Genomic DNA, 24458 nt, shown 5'->3' with positions numbered 1-24458 from the left:
ACTAAGAGCCAGTTGTACATCATAAGAGCGATACTTTCTGAATCCGTACTGATTAAAGGTCCATAGATCGCTTTCTTCGGGGTAATTCAAACAGTGTAAGTTTCAAAATTCTACTTCAAACTGACGTCTGTGATATGTGTTTACAATTCGGCGGATCGTTTCTGTTTGCTTTGTTGTGTGTTAGTGTGAGATGTGCATCACTGCATCACCTCGCTCCGTACCAGCGGGGTGTCTGAATCAAAGTTCTACAAATTATTGATTCCTTATGAAATTTTCTGAGGTGTGCAAAGAAAAAGGGTTCAGTAACGGAATTAACCTATTTCAGTAAGTAATTTTTTCTGTCACTATTTCGTTATACTTTAATATTTATAAGGTAAGTAATCAATGAACACGTAAAATTTCCAAACACAATTCCCACTTTTTTTTACTTTAAGTGCCAATGCCTCACGAATGAACTGCTGTCTCACCGTACTGTAGACGTATTGTAGTTCGTAATTCTTAGCTTGCTTTGTCCTTTCCACACGATGCTGAACTGATTTCATTGGTATTTTCTATGAATTGCGGTTGAGACGCTACAAATACTGCATCTTGCAACAGATTCTTCTCTGTGAATACGGTCATCGTTTGATGACATCATACATTCTCCCAGCGCGAATTTCGGCATCTTGGATGCAGACAGAATAGCAAAACTAAATAAACGTACTAAACCTGAAACTGCATCTGTTCGCGTGACCGGTCACTACATAAGCATAGTGCGAACAATGAGCGTAGTGACCAATCGTACAACTGACTTCTTAGTTAAGGGACATTCCACAGCAACTGGACCAATTTTAGGAACCAGCTCCACCTGACCATCACAATTTCGAACGAATTTTTTGCAGAGGTTCCCAATAACAGAATAAAGCTTTGTACACTGTGCAAAATTTGAACTCAAGACACCAAAGATTCAAAATTTTAAGAGGCGTTCAGTGGAGTGTTGCAAAATGCTTTCCGACTTGTACAACAGTTTTTGCCAAATTAAAACTGGCTTAAAATTGAAAATGGGGTGCCAAATAAGCGAGATATTTCGATCAGATACACAATGTTCTGTGCTTTTCACACTGTTAAAGTTTCAAGACAGTCGTTCAACGTTTTAGGCGCTACGTCAAGTCAAAGATAGCGAAAAATTAATCACAACAACTATTCAACCATTTTGTAACTCCAACAATTTTTGTACCAACATATCAATTGTCCTTTAGTGGTTCCGCAGTGAAATTGCTTGTTATCGCTTCCACCGTACTACAGCAATTATTTGTATTTTAGAAGTTATTAATACGTAAACATGCCATCAAAAAGTTTTGCCTCATATTTGTTTATACTTTGATGTCGTATGGCCGAATATGACCACCTACTTATTTATTATCGTTTCATTAGAAAGAGAACTGTTTTTGTATTAGAAAAGGTTTTGTTTTTTGTGGATACTATCTGGGTAAGGTTTGGAAAAAGAGTTTGAAAATGCTGGAGTCAAACATTGGCAAACTCTTGCTATATTTAATGTTTGGCAGAATTGTAAGTGTATTTGATAATATTTTTACTTTCCACCTACAGATAAGACAAATCCAAGAAATTATTCAGCAATACAAATCCTGGGTGGAAATAATCGAAAAAGGAAAACAGTCTATCTGTCATCTGTAGATGATCGTAGTAACACACTTCACGTAGTAAATACATCCACATTATTTGTCTCGAGACACGCAAGGGCTGTGGACACTGCACTTTACCTGCTGGTGGCAGCTAGCGACAATTGCTGGTCTAACAACTAGTCTTAGACTCAGAAGTGGCTCATTTCTTAGTTATAATTCAAAATCGAAAACACCCTACCACTGAACTCAGGTGACTCTACAACTGAACTCTTTTAAATCCTAGAGGCAGCCCCATGTAAGTGTTTCCAGAAGCATAATGGTTAACGTGTGTTTTGACATAAAGGTGTTGGTGGCAGCCTGGTCGTTAGTGTGATAGTGTTTGGTGGCTACCATCAGCAACTCAGACGCAGTGCTCGTTAACCAGTGTACGTCTGTAAACGACTGCGCGTGTGTGTGTGTGTGTGTGTGTGTGTGTGTGTGTGTGTGTGTGTGTGTGGAGTGTGCGCATATGTCTGGTACTTAAAGACGTACTTTTGTACAAATCATTTATGGGTGAGTGGTAGTCTGTTCTGCTTTTATGAATTATAACCAAGAATTAATAAGTTTTCAGTCCACGGACACACTGTTCAATCTGGCACCAACTTAGCTATCAAGCTCACAATATTAATAGAACTGTTTTGTTTACTGAGCAGCTTCAATATTTTGTATCACTAGGATGTCTACTTAAAACTGGCCGTGAATTACTACCTTACAAAAGTGGTTGTAATGAAAATTAAGAGTTTCATCTGGCATCTTTTAGTAATTGTAAAAAAAGACTCGAGTCACTCGAATACCGAAGATTGCTAAGGCCTCTGGTTGTGACCTTGAAATGTGTTAAGTTATCTACTTATATCAGGAAGTCTTGCTTCTACGCTGTTTGAATTCTCGCAGAAGCATTTCTACAAACCTATTGCAGAAACAAGTATCGTTAAAAAACATGCGTAGCTGAATTAAGAACGCTCACAAATACTGTGCTCAGTATTCCAAAATGAGGTTCACAAGGAACCTGCTGATCTGTTATTCTCCACAGAATTTTTAGGTTCCAGTAGTGACGGACAAATAGAAACAGCAAAAAGAGTCAACTGAAGTTTGTGAAGTCGTGAGTATTCTCTTCCAAAGTCATAAAGTCTCGAAATAAGATTCATATAGCTCCATAAAACGCAATAATTCTCAAGTACGAAGTGGAATTTGGGCCAGCTTTCAGTTTCTGGTGGGTTTGAACCAGATACACTTGTATAACATAGTTGTAACGACCAGCAATTGTGACGTGTTTATTATGACGGCCTACTGAAAGAGTTGAAACAAAAAAGTGAGGTTCTTAAAAGGCTGATGTAAAATGAAAATGTTAACACTCACTCCAAAAAGTCGTCGATAACACAAGTAGCTCATTAAATTAGTTTCATCCTAAATTAGCAAAAAAAGCCACAAAACTTGAAGAGCGGGTGGTTACATTGGCAATGCCTCATAAGAAAAAGGGTGAAGTTCTTTCTCGTAACATACAAAATAGAATTTTAAATTACTTGGAGTACAACGAATTTAACCGTAATGAAAATACGTTGAATGGACTGTTGTATGTAAAAACTTTGAAACGTTTGCGAAAGCTGTACTGAATATTTAGATCAAGGAATGTCTCTACCATATAGTTATTTTTATGTCTTTTATGTAAATGCGATCGTTAAAATTATGGTTTGTGAATGTTATTTAACGTATCCAATGGGCCTTAACAAACAAGCCCTTTTGTAGTATAAAATAACGTGCCGCTTCAAGTGAAACAAAAGTAAGGTAAATGTAAGGTGATAATAATTAACACTGCGCCATAAGAGTACGCAAAAATTTTTGATGCCATATTTACATCCTTATAACCATTGCAGTTCGGTGCAACTGACAAATTATTTCCCTGTGGAACCACTAAAGGATAAACAACACACTTGGTTTTCCAAACGGTATTGTAGTCACAGACTGGTTGGAAAGCTGTCACAATTTATTTACTTCCAATTTTGACCTCAAGACGAATGAAACAAACTTGAAGCTTTAGCATCGTGTTAATCGCAAAGAGCTGTGCATCTAATCCAAATATCGCCTCTAGATTACATCTCGTTTCAATTTTAATTTGTCTTAAACTTGACCAAAACTGTATTTGAGACATACAACATTTCGCAGCCTCCTACTGAAAGCCTTGCAAAACAACGACTTCTTTGTATTTTGAGATATAATTTTGCACAGCTTAGTTTTATTCTATAAGAATCATTTGTGCAAAATTTTATTCATACTGGAGATGTTCAGGTGGAGATTATTGATCCACTTTGTGTGGAATGGCCCTAAGCAGTCTGCCGTGGCAGTGATTTTCGTACTTTTCGAAATTTCTTCACGTACAAAAAAGAGATGGGCACACTTTCTTGTTTTATGTGTTTTATGTTTGTACCGTTTTTATTGGCAGTCTATCCATTGTCTTTTATATACCTTACTTCGAGTTTATTATTATTATTGTAGTTTTTCATTCATGACAGTGCAGAACAGTGTCTTACATTACTAAACTACATTTCCTTCTTGACAATACGTCAAGTTCCGAAATATTTTTGGTGAAGGTTGAATTAACAGTTGATGTGTAAACAGTAAGTTTTCAAACGGAAGTAAATGATTAGAAAGATAAGCTAATTCACAAATACCTCTATTTCTGGGAATGAACATGAGATAAGAAGAGGGCCCTCCGGTGACAGCAGATGAGCTTTTAGGCTTGTAAGCACCAAATACAACTTCCAATAAGTTTGAAAATCCCACGTAGCCATGTATGAGCATAGTGGACAAATGAGCTAAAAAGCAGACATGAGAAGCTATTCAAAGTACCTGGAGACTTAGTGTCACTTAATCTGAGATGCAATAAAAGAGCACGGTACTCACTTGGAAAGCAAAAGAAGTGATGAGAAAGCTCTTGCCAGTAGGGCATGCTGGTGTCGGCAAAACATCCGTTATAGTCATTTGTTCGCTAGCAACTTCCTAGTGAAACCTCACAGAGGAGGGATACTCACAAAATTACTAGTCTACAGTCCTAGTAACAAAATCGTTTCTGCTGTCGTGAGTGGTGTTGACATCTTAGATTTCAAAGAATATTCGAGCGTTGCTTGCAGTTACTGAACAGTCATGGACCTGTGTGGCTAATCAATTTTCAGTGTTATTTGGCGTTTTACCTGTCCAATCGATTCATCGTCAGGGTGAAAGTGCTATGTTTTCCAGAATGAACCTTCCACTTTGCTGAGGAGTGAGTTTTGTTATGCAACTTTCTACCGGATTAATACCGTGTGCTGGGCAGGATCCCAAAACCTTGCCTTTCGCGGACAATGCTCTTACGAAATGAGCTATCCAGGCACGATAAGCGACCCGCGCTAACAGAACATTGCCCGTTTAAGGAAAGGTTTCAGGTTCGAGACCCTGTCCAGCACGTAGTTTGTCACGCGGGAAATTGCAGTGCGAAAATTGTTAGTGATGCATCCCTAAATTTACTGTTCATCAGAATACCTCCGCCACGTCATGGGTGAGAATTCTAAAGGCCAGATTATGACCGGTTGCTCTGTGAAAATACGGTCATGCCGCAGTGGTAACATCGATTCCCGTCAGATAAACGATGTCAAGCACTGTTTGGCTTGGCTAGCACTTGGATGGCTAACTGTCAGGATCTGCTGAGTACTGTTGGTAAGCGGGGAGAACTCAGCCCTTGCCCTTCTGAGACCAGTTGACTTTTTTATCGTTGTTGTGGTCTTCAGTCTGGAACTGGTTTGATGCAGTTCTCCAAGCTACTCTATCCTGTGCAAGTCTCTTCACCCCTGCAGCCAACGTCCTTGTGAGCCTGCTTACCGTATTCATATCTTGGTCTCCCTCTACAATCAATACCTATACTTCCTTCCATCAGCAAACTGACGATTCCTTGATGTCTCAGGATGGATCTTGTCAAGCGACCCCTTATTTTAGTCAAGCTGTGTCATAAATTTCCTTTTTCTCCATTGCGATTCAACATCACTTTTCACTCTGCGTTTTAACCCACCCATCACCTTTGAACGATGTGAGGAGTCGCCAGAAAAGACAAAGTGTTTCGGATTCCTCATTAAACTGCAGGTCTACTTTCGCGGACGGATAACTAGCGTAGATTAGGGATACATAAGTCGCCGAAATGGCGTCCAGTTGAAAGATTGAAAGACTTGCACTAGGCCACTGTGTCACACAAAATTATTATTATGGGTCCGTGCATGGCAGTGCACACTACCAATAATTCCAAAAAATCCGCGCGCGAATATATCATTTTCAGAGAGTCATGTCTCGTGCACTACTGATCACACGGAGAAGGTGTCAAGCGTTTTGGATAGCCCTTGGTGCAGCGATCACTTGTAGACATACCAGAAAAACGGGAATACTGTAGCTATCGTATACTACAGAGTCATAATTTAACCATTATACATTTCCTTCGGCCTAGGCAAGCCATTTCTATACTTTCCATTCGTGAAAAATTGTCGAAATTTTTACCATTTGTTCTTAAAAAATTGTTCTCGGGAAAATTAGAAACTTTTTTCGTTATCGTCATCATTAGCAAGATTCAGATGTTCAAAGTGACAGTACATATGCGCGTAAAAGATGATCGTAATGTCCGGTATGAGGCGTAAATGTAGTTTTAACTGACGTACTGAACACATGAAAAGGGTTCTGGTGCCACCCACAAAGCTTCTGATGTCACCAATCTCTGTTTTTAGTCGCCATTTTGTCACCAAAAAAACTTTATGACGCACTGTTCCTCAATAATAGGCACTTCACACCTATACAAACCGTTTTGACCTGGAGATTATTCGATGGCATCACCTGGCGGCGTAAGGATGTTACAAAAATGTATTTTGTCATACGAAATCCTTTGTTCTTACAAATCAAACACAGCATTTTTTGGTATGCTGTAGTTGTAGCCTAAACATGTTGGAGCATTTTTATGCAAAGTAATGTTAAGTGGACTTGCTTCGGAAGAGAGACGATATTGTTTTAATCTTATATTACGCGTACTTACTTGTTTTTCATGTGTGTCATAGTATAACAATACGACGAAGCTCATACATAAACTGTCAAAACTTTTCTTAAAGAATTCGTTTTATATAAGCAGTGTAACCTGTTTTAACAGCGAAAAGAAGGGAACCAGCTGAAAAGTGCCCCTATCAGAGCATAAAAAACGCGGATATGCTCCTCTTTAAAAGACTTTGGCTAATGAGTGGAGAACCAGCTGTGTCAACCCTCGTTTCGCCTTGCATGCGGACGTATTCGCTCTTTTTCGTGCTGGAAGAAAGTAGCAGAGAGATGACGACGGTGAAAGAGAAAGGAGGCAGAGTCAGTAGGAGAGAAAGAGAGAGAAGACAGTGATGAAGAGAGAGAAAGTGGAAGAGAAAAAGAGATGGATGAATAAAACCACAGTCAGAGCCAAGGCAAAGTTGAGATCATGCATAGGCTTGGTCGGAGATGGGGGGGGGGGGGGGGCTGACCTCGACCCCCCCTGCTCCATCTTCCCCCCCCCCCCCCCCCCCCCAGACCGGCGAAAATTAACACAAAAGATTTGGTCAGTTTCCGACACTCTCTATACTCACGTGTTGTAGTTTCCTCGTCTAGGGGTGAAAACCCCAAATTAACCATCCCAAAAGACATGTGTGGAGAGGAGATAATGATGGTTGAAGAGAAAGACTGCAGACTAAGCGAGAAAGAAAGAGACAGTGGCCATGGAAGAGAAAAAGAGTGTGATGAAGACAATGCAGTGGGAAAGAGAGACAGTGAAAGTGGCAGAGAAGGAGACAGTGGTAAGGCAAGATGAGAGAAAGGGATAAAGACAGTGACATTGGAGAGACAGATGGGAGGTAGTGCCAATGAGAGAAAAAGGAGACAGTGGTTGCAGAACATTTCAGATGAGATTGCTACAATTCTAGCAATCCAGCTTCGATCCACCTTCAGCAACTTTCTTACTGGGGCTCAAAAATGTAAAGTGATGAATAGTGGTCACTTTCAACATCTGATACAGTCAAGTTAGTGCTGTATTCCCTCTCCTCTGCTGTGTTTCTTTGTACTCTGAAACATTGTTCTCCGGGTCACTTTTACTTGTCCCACCCTTTATAAAAACGTAGTGCATTGGCGAAGCTGTCATTTGTACTCAGGTGATTCATGTGAAAAGTTTTCCAACGTGATAATGGCCGCACGACGGGAATTATCAGACTCTGAAAACGGAATGGTAGTTGGAGCTAGACACACGGGCCATTCCATTTCGGAAATCGTTAGGCAATTCAGTATTCTGAGATCCACAGTATCAAAAGTGTGCCGAGAACATCAAGTTTCAGGTTGCTACTATTCACCACCGACAACGCCGTGGCCGACTACCTTCAGTTAACAACCAAGAGCATCGGCGTTTGCGTAGAGTTGTCAGTGCTAACAGACAAGGGGTACTGCGTGAGATAACAGCAGGAAATCAACGCAGGAAGTGTAAGTAGGCTGTTTAGGTTTTTATGTTGGTAATGCCACTTAGTGCTGTGTATGAAAATCGCTGACTGCGCCGTGTGCAGTCTCTGGCTGGTTGGACTCATTGTTGGAATATTCGCTTGTGTAGTGTTGGCCAGTTGGATGTGAACAGCGCGTAGCGTTGAGCAGTTGGAGGTGAGCCGCCAGCAGTGGTGGATGTGGAGAGAGAGATGCCAGAGTTTTGCGAGGTTACTATAAGCGGACGATCTGGACGTGTGTCCGCCAGAAAAACGAAATTTGTAAAGATGGATGTTATGAATTTATATATATATGATGACTTTATAACACATCTAAGGCGCTGCAGTCTTGAACTGTGGGCTGGTCCCGGCGGAGGTTCGAGTCCCCTCTCGGGCATGGGTGTGTGTGTGTGTGTGTGTGTGTGTGTGTGTGTGTGTGTGTGTGTGTGTGTGTGTGTTTGTCCTTAGCATAATTTAGGTTAAGTAGTGGGTAAGCTTAGGGACTGATGACCTTAGCAGTTAAGTCCCATAAGATTTCGCACACATATCTGAACATTTTTTTGAACACTATTAAGGTAAATACATTGTTTGTTCTCTATCAAAATCTTTCATTTGCTAACTACGCCTATCAGTAGTTAGAACCTTTAGTAGTTAGAATTTTTTATTTAGCTGGCAGTATTGGCGCTCGCTGTGTTGCAGTAGATCGAGTAACGAAGGTTTTTGTGAGGTAAGTGATTCATGAAAGGTATAGGTTCTTGTTAATCAGGGCCATTCTTTTGCAGGAATTATTGAATGTCAGATCGCGTTGCGTTAAAAATATTGTGTGTCAGTTTAAAGATGATAAGAATAAGTAAAGAGAAAACTGTTTGAGTACGTTGAGTTTTGCTCAGCCGTTTGAAAATCAGTCATTCCTAATTTTTCTAAGGGGACATTTCAGACGTACCACGAATGTACAAACGTATCCGTTATGACAGTGCGGCGAGATGTGGCGTTAGTGGACTGTAGCATCAGACGACCTATGCAGCGACTTTGCTAACACCACGACACTGCCTGCAGCCCCTCTCCTGGGCTCGTGACCACATCAGTTGGATCCTAGAGGATTGCAAAAACCATGGCCTGGTCAGAAGAGTCCAGATCTCAGTTGGTAGGGTTCGAGTGTGCCGCAGACCCAACGAAGCCATGGACCCATGTTGTCAACATAGAACTGTGCAACCTGGTGGTGGCTCCATAATGGTGTGACCTGTATTCAAATGCAATGGACTGGGTTCTCTGGTCCGACTGACCTGATCATTGACTAAAATGGATATGTTTGGCAGCTTGGGGACCATATGCAGCCACTTAACGATTGAATTTTAATGAATGACAATGCGCCGCGTTACCAGGACACAACTGTTCGTATTTGGTTTGAAGAACATTCTTTACATTTCGAGCGAATGATCTGGCCACCCAGCTCGCTCGACATGAATCCCATCGAACATTTATGGAACATAATCGAGATGTCACACTTTCACGATTATGGACGGCTAAGGAGACATGGCTCATTATTTCTACAGGGGATTTCTAACGACTTGTTGAATCCGTGCCACGTCGAGGTGCTGCAAAAGGAAGAGTCGATTTTTAGGAAGTATCCCATGACCTCTGTCACCTCAGTGTATATTCCTTGCTAGCAAATTTCTGTTTTACTTCCTATTGCCAGTCTTCATTTCATGTTCTCTACGCTTCGGCCATCGTTAGTTATTTTAATTCATTGCATACTTTTGGTGTGTCATTACCTCATACAGGCGTAAGTGTAAACGTCACCTGGTTTAATTCGACTACATTGCATTACCCTTATTTTACTTTTGTTAGTATTCTTCTTATAATCTCCTTTGAAGACATTATTGTTTCCAGTCCTTTTCCTTCTCAGCCAGAAGTACGTCGTCATGGGAAAATGTCATAGCTTTCACTTCTTGTTGATACAAAAATGTAGCTGATATTTCCTTGGGTGGAAGCTACTCCTAGGAATCATGATTTAAGATAAACATTAAAGATGTAGTGGTAATATCGTAAGTAATGTGGAAGTTTCTGGGAGCATGAGTCTAGTAAATGAAATGAGTACCACAGCTTACAATTCTTTTCATTGTTGATGGGAAGAAAACTGTTGATTGGTAATGAAGTAGGGCAATGTTTTCTTTTTTATGTTAAGTTTAACACGAAACCTAACACATGGTGGGGATAGGTGTCTCGAGTCTAAGAATGATCATGAAAAGAGAAGTTTGTGTAACGATTCCAGCGATAGATTTGTCAGGGTACAATGCACACCGTCATCTTTCCATTTTTGACTTGGGAAAAACTGAAGATACAGGGAAAATTTACTACAAGCTATTAAAGATAAGGTGGATAAGATGGACTGTAGGAAGGACCACTTAGACGCTTATTCATTTAAAGAACCTGTTTCGTAATCACTAAATGTTTCATAATGAGACAGGCAATTCTTGCATGATGAATAGTCGATATTTCATGAAGAGCTCTTTCCAAGAACAGTAAAACTGAATGGATGTTGCGAAAAAAATATTCTGTACTTCAAGAGCGTTTGAACGGATGTCAGAAACGCTACAGCCCATGCTACACGTTATTTTTAAAACAAAAACATAATTCTATTATTATAAGTCTTACTTGTAACAGAAATCAGCTGCGTGTTTGTAGTACTGAGAGAGATTTCCGTTATGAGGCGGAGTACCACAGAAGAAGATGTCCGGACACAGGTGGTAGCTGCCTTGTTTACAGAAGTCGCATTTACGGCACGGAACACCAGGCTCTATGGCGACTCGGTCACCTGGAAGTGTACATCCGAGTAATTATGCTACACACAGAGCAGATAAAGTTAACACTGCATTATCATGTGAAAGATCTACAGGCTTAAATACCATCTTTACAGATTTCCTCCGTGTCCTATTAGTAGAAATCACTGAGAAAACATTCTATTTAGGCTACGCCGACGATCTTTTTGTTCTTTGTTGTTGTTTAGAAATCATTAATACCGACCTTACACAGCTACTTACGTCAAGAAAAAAATAATATAACTGTTGAACTAAAAATTGCAAAAAATATTGACACTTAAAGATCTTCCACCTGCCTGATAATACACTCCTGGAAATGGAAAAAAGAACACATTGACACCGGTGTGTCAGACCCACCATACTTGCTCCGGACACTGCGAGAGGGCTGTACAAGCAATGATCACACGCACGGCACAGCGGACACACCAGGAACCGCGGTGTTGGTCGTCGAATGGCGCTAGCTGCGCAGCATTTGTGCACCGCCGCCGTCAGTGTCAGCCAGTTTGCCGTGGCATACGGAGCTCCATCGCAGTCTTTAACACTGGTAGCATGCCGCGACAGCGTGGACGTGAACCGTATGTGCAGTTGACGGACTTTGAGCGAGGGCGTATAGTGGGCATGCGGGAGGCCGGGTGGACATACCGCCGAATTGCTCAACACGTGGGGCGTGAGGTCTCCACAGTACATCGATGTTGTCGCCAGTGGTCGGCGGAAGGTGCACGTGCCCGTCGACCTGGGACCGGACCGCAACGACGCACGGATGCACGCCAAGACCGTAGGATCCTACGCAGTGCCATAGGGGACCGCACCGCCACTTCCCAGCAAATTAGGGACACTGTTGCTCCTGGGGTATCGGCGAGGACCATTCGCAACCGTCTCCATGAAGCTGGGCTACGGTCCCGCACACCGTTAGGCCGTCTTCCGCTCACGCCCCAACATCGTGCAGCCCGCCTCCAGTGGTGTCGCGACAGGCGTGAATGGAGGGACGAATGGAGACGTGTCGTCTTCAGCGATGAGAGTCGCTTCTGCCTTGGTGCCAATGATGGTCGTATGCGTGTTTGGCGCCGTGCAGGTGAGCGCCACAATCAGGACTGCATACGACCGAGGCACACAGGGCCAACACCCGGCATCATGGTGTGGGGAGCGATCTCCTACATTGGCCGTACACCACTGGTGATCGTCGAGGGGACACTGAATAGTGCACGGTACATCCAAACCGTCATCGAACCCATCGTTCTACCATTCCTAGACCGGCAAGGGAACTTGCTGTTCCAACAGGACAATGCACGTCCGCATGTATCCCGTGCCACCCAACGTGCTCTAGAAGGTGTAAGTCAACTACCCTGGCCAGCAAGATCTCCGGATCTGTCCCCCATTGAGCATGTTTGGGACTGGATGAAGCGTCGTCTCACGCGGTCTGCACGTCCAGCACGAACGCTGGTCCAACTGAGGCGCCAGGTGGAAATGGCATGGCAAGCCGTTCCACAGGACTACATCCAGCATCTCTACGATCGTCTCCATGGAAGAATAGCAGCCTGCATTGCTGCGAAAGGTGGATATACACTGTACTAGTGCCGACATTGTGCATGCTCTGTTGCCTGTGTCTATGTGCCTGTGGTTCTGTCAGTGTGATCATGTGATGTATCTGACCCCAGGAATGTGTCAATAAAGTTTCCCCTTCCTGGGACAATGAATTCACGGTGTTCTTATTTCAATTTCCAGGAGTGTAGACCTACCTCGGTGCATCTACATACCAAAACATCCACATTCATTCTCAGTCAAAAGGGTGATTTTTATTTGAACCAGATATTTGAAATTGATATACTATTTAAGATACGTACGGGGAACGTTTCATAAGGTTTTCTACATACATAGCGAGCATACCTTCAGTCTGCTGAGGTTCAGATTACAGTTAAAAGGAGACAAAGTTTATGAATAAAACAATGACCTTTTATTTGGAAGTCAGTTTTAATGCTAGTGAAGCCCATAATAAAATAAAATAATTTCAATAAACATATTTTAAAATGAGTTTAGAGAAAAATTAAAGGCCAGTCAACTTTTCTATATGACATGTACAATCTGAAAGACGACTTACGACATTAATTTCTCCCCCCCTCCCCCCCCCCCCCCTCCCCCCCAGAAACATTGGATCGAAATTGATAGAATTTTAATAGTAGTCCGTGAGAAGAGCAATTTGCAAGTATATTTGAGTACAGGCAGCACTGTAGCACTGTCAGTGAGCTATGATGACAGTTGCGTAGCTGCAGCAATGTTAGCTGAAAACAAGCTGTGTGGCTTGTAGCAGAACGTAAACTTTTCCATGAGAAATTAGCTTCGGTACAAAATTAACAACCGTGACCTCAAATAGGCCTAGTGCTTGACAAAAAATATGTACATGTTTTAATGTTTCAACGTGTTTTCATCACACTGGGTGAGGAATATATGACTAAATTTTGGCAAATAACTTCAGCGGAACACAAATAATATGAGAATGATGTTAATTTTCGGAATCAGTCTCCCCGTACAAGATGCCTGGATGCCAAAACTCTTTTTTTTTACGACAAATTTCTGAGTCTGTCGAGTATCTTTTCTACGATGTATCTGATTGGAAGCGAAAGATATTCGAACAGATATTGAGAAATGCTGTAGAAGAAGAAACTCGTCCTCAAAAAACGTTTACCAGTACAAGGGACAGATTTGCAAGTCGTACTCTAAAAAGCAGGGGGGGGGGGGGGCGCACGACGTGGGGTCACAGATTTACATCAAACTTTGTACATATTTTGTAGGCCATTAAAACAACATAATGTGTCAGCAGTAAAATGCACTACCCTGGTAATTTCGAGAAACTCGCAAGAGAAGTTTTACCCGTCTATTACTCTATTGGCCATTAAAATTGCTGCACCAAGAAGAAATGCAGTTGATAAACGGGTATTCATTGGACACGTAAAGTATACTAGAGCTGACATGTGATTAGATTTGCACGCAATTTGGGTGCATAGATACTGATAAATCAGTACTCAGAACAACCAACTCTGGCCGTAATAACGGCCTTGATACGCCTGGGCATTGAGTCAAACAGAACGTGGATGACGTGTACAGGTACAGCTACACATGCAGCTTCAACACGATACCACAGTTCATCACGAGTAGTGACTGCCGTATTGCGACGAGCCATTGACCAGACGTTTTCAATTGGTGAGAGATCTGGAGATTATGCTGGCCAGGGCAGCAGTCGAACATTTTCTGTATCCAGAAAGGCCCGTACAGGACCTGCAACATGCAGTCGGGCATTATCCTGCTGAAATTTAGGGTTTCGCAGGGATCGAATGAAGGGTAGAGCCACGGGTCGTAACACATCTGAAATGTGGCGTCTACTGTTCAAAGTGCCGTCAATGCGAACAAGAGGTGACCGAGACGTGTAACCAATGGCACCCCATACCATCACGCCGGGTGATACGCCAGTATGGCGATGACGAATACACGCTTCCAATGTGCGTTCACCGCAATGTCGCCAAACACGGATGCGACGATCATGATGCTGCAAACAGAACCTGAATTCATCCGAAAACATGACGTTTGGCATTCGTGCACCCAAGTTCGTCGTTGAGTACACCATCACAAGCGCTCCTGTCTGTGATGCAGCGTCAAGGGTAACCGCAGCCATGGTCTCCGAGCTGATAGTCAATGCTGCTGCAAACGTCGTCGAACTGTTCGTGCAGATGGTTGTTGTCTCGCAAACGTCCCCATCTGTTGACTCGGGGATCGAGACGTGGCTGCACGATCCGTTACAGCCATGCGGATAAGATGCCTGTCATCTCGACTGCTAGCAATGCGAGGCCGTTGTGATCCAGCACGGCGTTCCGTATTACCCTCCTGAGCCCACCGATTCCATATTCTACTAACAGTCATTGGATCTCGACCAACGCGAGCAGCAATGTCGTGATACGATAACCCGCAATCGCGATAGGCTACAATCCGACCTTTATCAAAGTCGGAAACGTGATGGTACACATTTCTCCCCCTTACACGAGGCATCACAACAACGTTTCACCAGGTAATGCCGGTCAACTGCTGTTTGTATATGAGAAATCGGTTGGAAACTTTCCTCATGTCAGCACGTTGCAGGTGTCGTCACCGGCGCCAACCTTGTGTGAATGCTCTGAAAAGCTAAACATTGCATATCGCAGCATGTTTTTCCTGTCGGTTAAATTTCGCGTCTGTAGCACGTCATCTTCGTGGTGTACCAATTTTAATGGCCAGTAGCGTATGTAACATGTATCTGAGCGTAGGGGCTGGACGTTAGACTTGCTGGTGAAGAGATTAGCGTTCGAGCTTTGTAAGATGGACGTGTATGAAGCGACGGTTTGCCTCTGCTCAAACTTAATTTTTAATCTATCTTTCTTCATCACTTGTCATATTATTTAATTTATATGAAGGCAATATAATTTAAAAAACGGTGTGCACTTGCAAGGAGTTTTATTGAATTTCATGTTATTTGACGGCTTAGTATTTTAATTAAATTTGATTATTAGACCAAACATATTTATAACTATCGACAAGTAAATGAAGAGACGCACAGAGTTTTCCTGAAAATGTATGCCTGCCGTGATTTGCTAAATCCCTTATATATACAGTCTGGTACGGTACTCGGAACTACTTGTACTTCGAAACTTCGAGCTGCAGGCATAGAGGCAGGCCCCATCTGGCAGTTAACCTGCGTAGCGGTGAGACGTTGCTATTGTAGAACGAATAGTGTAGGTGCAAATTTTTTCAATATCCCAAAATTTACGGTTTGAGCAGGAGTCGAACCGTCGCCTCATAAACGTTCGTCTTTCGTGGCGGACGTCCCATGACACCCGTTCAAGTTCATAGTTGATCCATTCACTCAGTTTTATTTATTACAGAGGGCACCTAACCCTCTAACTGCACATGCTGAGCTACCGTGCGGCATTACTTGACCACCAAGACCTCTAACATGCGGCCCCTACGCATAGATACATCAGTTACGTAATATATGCGTAAAACTTCTCTTGCGATTTTCTCGGAATTACCAGAGTACTGCACCTTACTACTCACACACTATATTGTTTTAATGGCCTACTAGAGGTGTACAAAGTTCGAAGAAAATCCGTTTTCCCAATGTTGTGACCTCCCATAGTAAGACAACCAGGTTTATCATTCAGAAGACAGATACTTGTACTTTATTAAATCTTTATTAAATTTGTAATTTAAAGTTTCTGTCGCACGTGTCATGGCAAAATAAAAATTTCCAAACGTGTGCACTGACCCACTTTGAGATGCTTTACTCCGGGCCCCACTTTGGCGATGACCCCTGAAGCTTCGTGGCCGATCGTCATGGGCACCTCGACTGCATTGTCGCCGATCTTGCCGTGTGTCAGGTAGTGGACGTCGGAGCCGCAGATGCCGACGCAGGCCATACGCAGCAGTACCTCTGCAAGCAGAAAAAGACGTCCGTGCAAGACTTGCCAGTTCTGGCTACCGCGTGCGAATGTTTCAGGCAGCTGTCGATCACGGACACGTGCTACGAAGAAAAAAGAAGAAGATGAACTTTTCCCATCCAAGATCGGTGAACGTAAGAAATACAGGTATCCCAGACTGCCCAAAATGAATGATATCCAAGATTCTGAACATGACTGCACTTCAGCAACTATGCGTGCAAGAGCTTCAGTGGTTTAGAAATAACAGCGAACCAGTTGCAAAATACAGGTTTCTTAAACCTTTACTATGGTTTCAACAGCTTCAAAACTGTCTTCTGCAAAACGTATTACACTATTAACAAATATTACGACATTTTATGTAGAAGAGATATGGTATCGTTACAATAAACAGAATTACAGGAAACGTTTACAAAAATTTTTGGTGAAGCATGCTCACGTACAATCACATTATCTATATCCAATATGGTAGTCGTTGACTCTGTCTGGCACATGTGAGTGGCCTCCACTTAATCACCATTTAAAATATATGATTAAAAAATAGCAACTCTCTACCGTAGAGCTTCGTCTTAAATCTTTTTAAAACATCGCATTTGACACTGGATCCAACAACATGTAGTGTGCCACTTGACAGATATGTGTATATATGACATTAAATATAAAACGTGGCATCGGATCCTAAGAAGCGTAATTATGCCACATACAGAACAAGTGACATTCGCCGACTAGTTGAAGAGTAGAGGCACTAGTTTTAGGTCGCTTCTGGTATGTGACGTTCATGCGCGTCGTATATGCATGTAGCTGCTACGACCAGCGTATGCTGCATCACAAGTACATATTTAACATTGGAATAAACATATTAATTAAAAAGTTTAAAGAGGGGGAGGGGTTACAAGGCATGCCATTAAAGTCTTATGGCAAATAAAGAGCCTACAGTCTCAGGTAAACAAAGCATACTATTTACACTTCCTGTTCTACACACTATGTCGTAATATTTGTTAATAGGTACAAAGTCAGCTGAAGAAAAGAGTTTTAAAACTGCCAAAACCATGGCCAAAGTTTAATAAACCTTTATTTTGCAAATGGTTGGCTATTATTCGTAATCCACTGAGTGTTATTTGGTTTTCTTTTTGGATAAATACCCTTTCAGTGTGTATGTTGAAATATCTTGTTTTGCGTAGAGTTTGATGACTTTCTGCATCTGCATCTGCGTCTACATCTACATCTACATTTATATTTTGTAAACTACTATGAAGTGCATGGCAGAGGGTACTTCCTGTTGTACTAAAAATTAGGGCGCTTTCCTGTACGGAGCGCGAAAAGAATGACGCGTAAACGCCGTTCTGCGCACTGTAATTACTCTAATCTTGTTTTGTCATTCCTATGGGAAAGATGTGAGCTGTAGTATATTCCTACATTCCTCACCTAAAACCCCTTATCGAAACTTTGCAAGTAGGTTTCCTCGGGATAATTTAAGTCTGTTTTCAAGTGTCTGCCACATCAGTTTCTTCAGGATCTCTGTAACACTCTCCTATGGGTCAAACATACTTGTCATCATTCGTGCTTCCATTCTTTGTATATGTTCAATGTCCGTTGTCAGTCATATCTGATAAGGATTCGACACCACTTCATGTCCCCGAAAACTATTACATCCTCATACTTATATGAATTGACTGATTAATGTTTCGTCCTACTGACATCGTAGTCACAGGATACTACTTTTTTTTTTCTTTTTGTGAATTGCAACATTTCATATTTCTGAATCTTTAAAGCAAGTGACTTCTCTTTGCACCAGCTAGAATTCTTCTCCAGGTCTGACTAAATATTTGTACAGTTTGCGTCAGACATGTTTACGTTGATGATAACGGAGAGCCGTTCGTAATTAGGCCGAAATAAATTCGCTGAATGCGCGTAAGTAGGCGTCAGCTGCATTAGGTACAAATGTTCTACCTCAAAGGTGTAGGGATGTAGACACAGGGGGTTTGGATCGCCCCGGGGAGTGCACGGGTAGCCTGATGATAAAGAGACCGCTCGTGATAACGTGGAATTCCTGGTTCGAATCCCCGTTCGGCACAAATTTTCATATTTCACCACAAGTATAACAACTGTACCTAATACAGCTGACCCTAAATTATTCACATTCAGCGAATTTATTTCGAACTTTTTTCAGACAGGATACCATTACAGATAACTGCGACGTCTGCGAAAAGTCTGAGGGTATTATTGACAGCAGGGTCGTTAATATACAAAAACTGAACTTCGTCCGAAGAGGCCTCGGATGGTCCGTCGGCACCAATCGATCGCCGCGCCATCCTCAGTCGACAGGCGTCACTGGATGTGGAAATGGTGGGGCATGTGGTCAGAACAACGCTCTCGCTTCCGTGTTGTCAGTTTTAGTGACCAGAGCTGCAATTTTTCAATCTAGTAGCTTCTCAATTGGCCTCAAAAGGGCTGAGGGCACCCCTCTTGCCAACGGCGTATAGCAGACGCATCCAAGTGCTAGTCAAGCCCTACAGCTATAAACTTCGGTGATCTGACAGAAACCGGTGATCCACTGCTACGAATCCATTGGCCATTAATATGCAATTTGGTCCCAAAATACTTCGTTGGGGCAGACCCGAAGTTATCTCTACATCTGGCGAAAACTCTCCATCTAAGATAATGTGATGCGTCCTCCCAACCACACTTTTGATAATAATCAATCAAGAAACACTGCGTTTATCTTACTGAGTTGGTCCATAGCTTTAATGATGACATGTGAGAAAAGTGCGAGTTGAGTATCACATGATCGATGTTTTCGGAATCCATGCTGTGAGGCATGGAGGAGGTCATTCTGTTCAAGACACTTCATTACGTTTCAGCTCAAAATATGTTCTAATATTCTACAACGAATGGATGACAAGAATATTGGACAGTAATTCAGTGGATCACTTGTGCTGCCGTTCTTGTGGACGACTGTGATCTGTGCGTCCTTTTGACCTTCGGAAATATGTATCATGTCGGGATGGATAAAATCGAAGAAAACATGGGACATGAAAAAACGAGCAGAGGTACCGTTATAAACAAGTGCCATTGATAAAAGGACTTTGGACGAGTTAGCCACTTTTGTTTCCCATATCCACAGTTCGTGATCTAGCGGTTATCGTCGCTTCTTGTAGATACCGGGGTCCTGGGTTCGATTTTCGGCTGTGTCGAAGATTTTCTTCGCTCGGGCTCTAGATTTCTATGTTTTCCTAACAATTTTATCTCATCCTCATCGATTAAGTCGCTGAAGTCGCGTCAAATAAAAAGCCTTGCACCAGGTGGCCGAAGAACCCCAAATGCGGTCTCTCGACCAATAATGCCTCATAATCATTTCATTTTCATTTCTTATCACATTTACTGCGTGGTGAGAAACAGTCTGAGAAGCTTGTTCGGCGGTTGCAGTGTAGTCTGTGCTCAGAGATAAATGTTAAGAGAAAAATTCGATACATTGCGCCGTTCTCGATTTAATTAACATTGAAGTTAGCCATTCAGGCCGTTGTGCACGCAAATTCAAGTGGCTCGCCAGAGACGATATCGTCAAAGAGGACAAGAGGGCGATACAAAAATTTGGCATGGAACGGTAGCAAGCCTCGAATCCTAGCTAAAGGCTAAGCAGTCTCGTATGCTATCGTCTATGCTACGAGAACAACTGACTCTAATTGTATCCGGCGGGCCGCTTGAATTTGCACGCGCAGGGGCATGATTGGTTAACTTCAATGCTAATTAACTCATAAAAGGCGCAACGTATCGAAGTTTTTTTATTAACAGTTATTTTTGAGCAAAGCCTACCCGGTAACATTCTCACAAGTTTTCAGACTGTTCCTGACAACTCTATGGAAGTGAGAAACGAATACGTTCATCGATCTGTTCAACGTGGAAATATTTATCGAAGAATGTAGTCATAAAAAACTGTAGAGTGTCTCACATCGTGCCATTTTGGCATTAGTTCAAGTTATAGTGTAAGGTTAATGCTTTATTACAGCTTGGGGTATCTGTACCTGATGCATAGAAGTCAATAGCTCTGGATACAAAGGACAATAGACCTATCTCACTGACATCAATATGCCAGTGATTTATTGAACCAGAAACCCCTCAGATATAGTGGTAAGCGGGCCGAGTGGACAGCCCGTAAAAAACTGAACACAGATCAAGCAAGAAAACAGGAAGAAGGTGTACTGGACTGTGCAACAAAAAAAATAAATAAATAAACAGTGAACTGTCCAAGACCAGGAAATGCAGCATATATCAGAAGCGAATTGACACGACGTACTGGTTCAGTGGTTACGGTGTTGGACTGTGACGCGGCCGCATTGTGTTCAAACTTCACTCGTGCCAATTTTTTTTCTCACTGTTCGCTTAGCTGATTCTGCACAACTACTCTATTAGCAGCCGAATGGAATCCGCAAACATTTGATGACAAGGCGACAAGTCAACCGAATCCTCCACCGAAAAACACATCTGGTGTGTCACACACGACATTAGTGACAGCATGCGTGTTATCTGAAAGGAATCTCTTATCGAAGCACCTAATTTGTAGGACAGGTAAGTGAGTGAGAGATGCCTCCTTGCCCGAGATAGGGGTTCGTATAAAAGTGAAAGTGACCACTTCCAAGAGAATGATGAACACATAATATTTTGTCACATAAGCTGCAACAAATAAACGCAACAGTTTCACATTCACACAATTTCTCTGTGCTCTGTCAAAACATTTGGTTTTAACGTTTTTGAAGTTGCGTTCCGTTTCAGAAGTTTTGACTCTTGAATTCCTTTGTTGTGATATAGTTCACTAGACGTTTATTTATTGTTTTCATTTCTGTAAGACGTCTTTGTAGTATCTCGCCTGCCCTCGCTATTCATCACATTTAGTTGCGACGGTAACGTATTGTTACCACATGACTCACATTCTATAACCAATGTATAGTATGACAACCGCCAAGATTACAGAAAGAGAAAAAACATTTCAATGACCGGACGGATAGTTCATAATGTTGTGGGGAAAAAGAAAATTAATAAGTCGAGGGAGTGTTGAACACGGCATGCCCGCGTGGCAGGCCAAGGCTATGAACACTTAGCAGTTTAAGGTTGGTTCTCATTGCACTTCTTCCCTTTGGACCGTTCACTGTTGCTGTTTCGCTTTTCTTTTTCACTGTTCAGTACACCTTCTTCCTGTTTTCATGCTTGTTTTCATGTTCAGCTTTTGACGGGGTATCCTCTGCGCCATCTTACCATACCACGTAATCTGAGAGGGGTGCGATGGGGAGTTTTCCTTGTGAGATTTTCTACGACGTCCTTCTTAATGAGAAGCCATTATGAGAAATGATAGCTCCTTCCGGTGTAATCTAGGAAGAGGATAAGGCCGTTATTTATTCGCTGTATACGGGGTGCTTATAAGTAACCTTTCGGTACTTCAGCCAGTGTACACGGAAAACTATTTACCGTATGGGTACCTAACTTTATGGGGATGACGTGCAGACTGTGTGCTGCAGGTTTGCGATGTTCGTAATGTTAGTGCCAAGACTTGTCTTTAGGCGCCGGTACTGGTATAGCAACGTTGAGCTGAAACACAAGCATCAGTGTGCGTTACCGTTTCAGATAGCCAATGTGGATCTGCACGAGGTGAGCATAGCTTTATTCGTAAAGAGGATTTATCAAAACAACAGCAGTAGTGCTGCTGTTCTCCGCAAATATCGATACAGTAAAGAAATTCGGAGAGATCCTGTTTCGGCACGATTGCGAAGTTCGAATTAAACGGCAATTTTGGAATTGCGTCACAAAGTGCTGAGTAATTGACTGTTTCCATGACTGAGAATGATGGATGCAGTGTGCGATCTTCAAACAGTGCTCGAGCTGTGTTATGACAGTTGAACGTTCCATGGTCCACCGTTGGGTATGTGTTGCTAACAGTCATGAAGTGCTATCTCTAGTGCGGTTCCAGGCCGTCGTGGATGGTGACGACCATCACATTCAGCAACGTTTATAACCTGTGTGAACATGGCACGCTGTTAACAAACGTTTCTCTCTAAGTTGGAAATTAAAATGTGTTTCTTCAATGATTTATTTATGATTTTTACAATCACTAGTTTTTCACGGGGACCATCTCAAGTAGCAGAAGGTTAATTATGACCAACCTGTACGTAAACGACCAGGCAGACAACGTTTTTAGGTCCCTAAGACTTTGCGTAGACGTCGCAGATGTGTAGATTGAAGACAGGCGGCTAAAAAAGGATTGCCAAATGTGGGAAGGCTTGCAGTTCATTAGCTTCTGAGGCAAAGCTGTCCGTTAATGTGCATACTTGAAAACAGACACTCAAAATTAGCTGTGGGAAGGCAGACGCCAGAAAGATTTGTTGGACTAATCCAAAAGTAGGATAATTCACCGATGAAGGATGCCACTTATGAAAGGCTCGTTGGACCAAATCTTCACCATTGGTGTCGGATCAGAAGCCTTACGGAATGAGCAGGAGGAATAGAGATAATTAGAAGAATAAATAATATTTACTAGGGCGGGAGGTTTACAAAAATGGGCACAAACCACAAAACTGCACTTTCGTCACATAGAACCTCACTATCGTAATTCTTGGTGTTCTTGTTCCAGAAAGAGAGTAGAGACATATTACTTCCTCCAACTCATATCACTCAAAATGAGCAACACTATATAAAACAACTGAAAAGAAAATTGGAGATATGGTTGATGAAAATGGGTTTGGATTTAGGAAAGGCATCCCGATTTTGTCCTTGGCAATGGAAGCAAGACTTAAGAAAAATTAGAGTAGTTCATAGTATTTGTCGACCCAGACAATGCAAAACGATACAATTGCTCGGATGAGAAATAGGTGAAATCTTTCGCCGCTGCTGTTCAATCCACACAAGTAATTCGAAATAACAATTGCCGCAATAAGAGAAAGGTTCAGGAGTGGGAAATTAAATTCGAGGTGAAACCATATGAATGATAAGATTCTCGGAAGAAAAACGAAGGTAATGAGGCGTAGCCGAAATGAATTGAACGATAAACTTAACATCAGAATTTGGGACCTCGAAGAAGGCGAAGTGAAGGAATTGTGCTACTTTGGAAGCAAAATAGAATATGGGGAATGAAGCAAGGAAGACATAAAAAGCAGAGTAGCACAGCCAAACAGCACATTCCTGGCGAAAGTAGGACTACAAAAAAGAAAAAAAAATTGGACGCAATTTGACAAAGACTTTTCTGAGAATACATGTTTGGAGCACAGCATTGAATAAAAATGAATCGTAGACTGTGAGAAAACCGTAACAGAAGAGAATCGAAACGCTTGAGCTCTGGTGCTACAGAAGTATGTTATAAATTACGTGGACTTACAACATAGGGAATGAGGAATCGGCGAGGAAAGGAATATAACTGTGATAAGAGGGGACAGAATGACAGGACATGTGTTGCGACATCAGGGAACAATTTCCATGGTACCTGAGAGAGCTGCAGAGGGTAAAAACTCTAAGGAAAGGCAGAGTTGGGGGTGACAAAAGTCATGGGATACCTCCTAATATCGTGTCGGACCTCCTTTTGCCCGACTTAGTGAAGCATCTCGATATGGCGTGGACTTAGCAAGAGTCAGCCTCCCCAGTTAGCCGTGCGATCTAACGCACTGTTTTCCGGGCGGGAAGGCGTGCCGGTCCCCGGTACGAATCCTCCCGACTGATAAGTGTCGAGGTCCGGTATGTCGATCAGTCAGTGGATGGTTTTTAAGGCGGTTTTCCATCTGCCTCGGCGAATGCGGGCTGGTTCCCCTTATTCCGCCTCAGTACACTATGCTGGCGATTGCTGCGCACTTTCTCCACGTACGCGTACACCATAATTACTCTACCACGTAAACATTGGGGTTACACTCGTCTGGTGTGAGACGTTCCCGCGGGGAGGAGGGGGCCGGGGGGGGGGGGGTTGGTGTGGGGTGGCGGTGGGGTGAGTGGACTACTGTAGCCTGTTGTGGGGTTGTGCGGGCTAGGAATGCCGGACATTTGCCACGCCGGACATTTGCCACGCCGGAC

The 24458-nt window shown here is 42.5% G+C and overlaps 1 protein-coding gene across 1 annotated transcript in view; it reads right to left on the bottom strand.

The window, feature by feature from the left end:
• The window catches only part of LOC126412395 (sorbitol dehydrogenase-like), a 111053-nt gene that overhangs the window by 46325 nt on the left and 40270 nt on the right, over positions 1–24458 (bottom strand). The window contains exons 3-4 of the mRNA XM_050081973.1: positions 16247–16411; positions 10796–10955 (exon numbers count right to left, since the gene is read on the bottom strand). Coding sequence (XP_049937930.1) covers positions 10796–10955; positions 16247–16411 — 325 coding nt within the window. The remainder of the gene's footprint in view (positions 1–10795; positions 10956–16246; positions 16412–24458) is intronic.

This window comes from Schistocerca serialis, chromosome 7, assembly GCF_023864345.2.
Source record: "Schistocerca serialis cubense isolate TAMUIC-IGC-003099 chromosome 7, iqSchSeri2.2, whole genome shotgun sequence".
Taxonomy (NCBI): domain Eukaryota; kingdom Metazoa; phylum Arthropoda; class Insecta; order Orthoptera; family Acrididae; genus Schistocerca; species Schistocerca serialis.
This window is presented reverse-complemented; position numbering and strand designations above follow the sequence as displayed.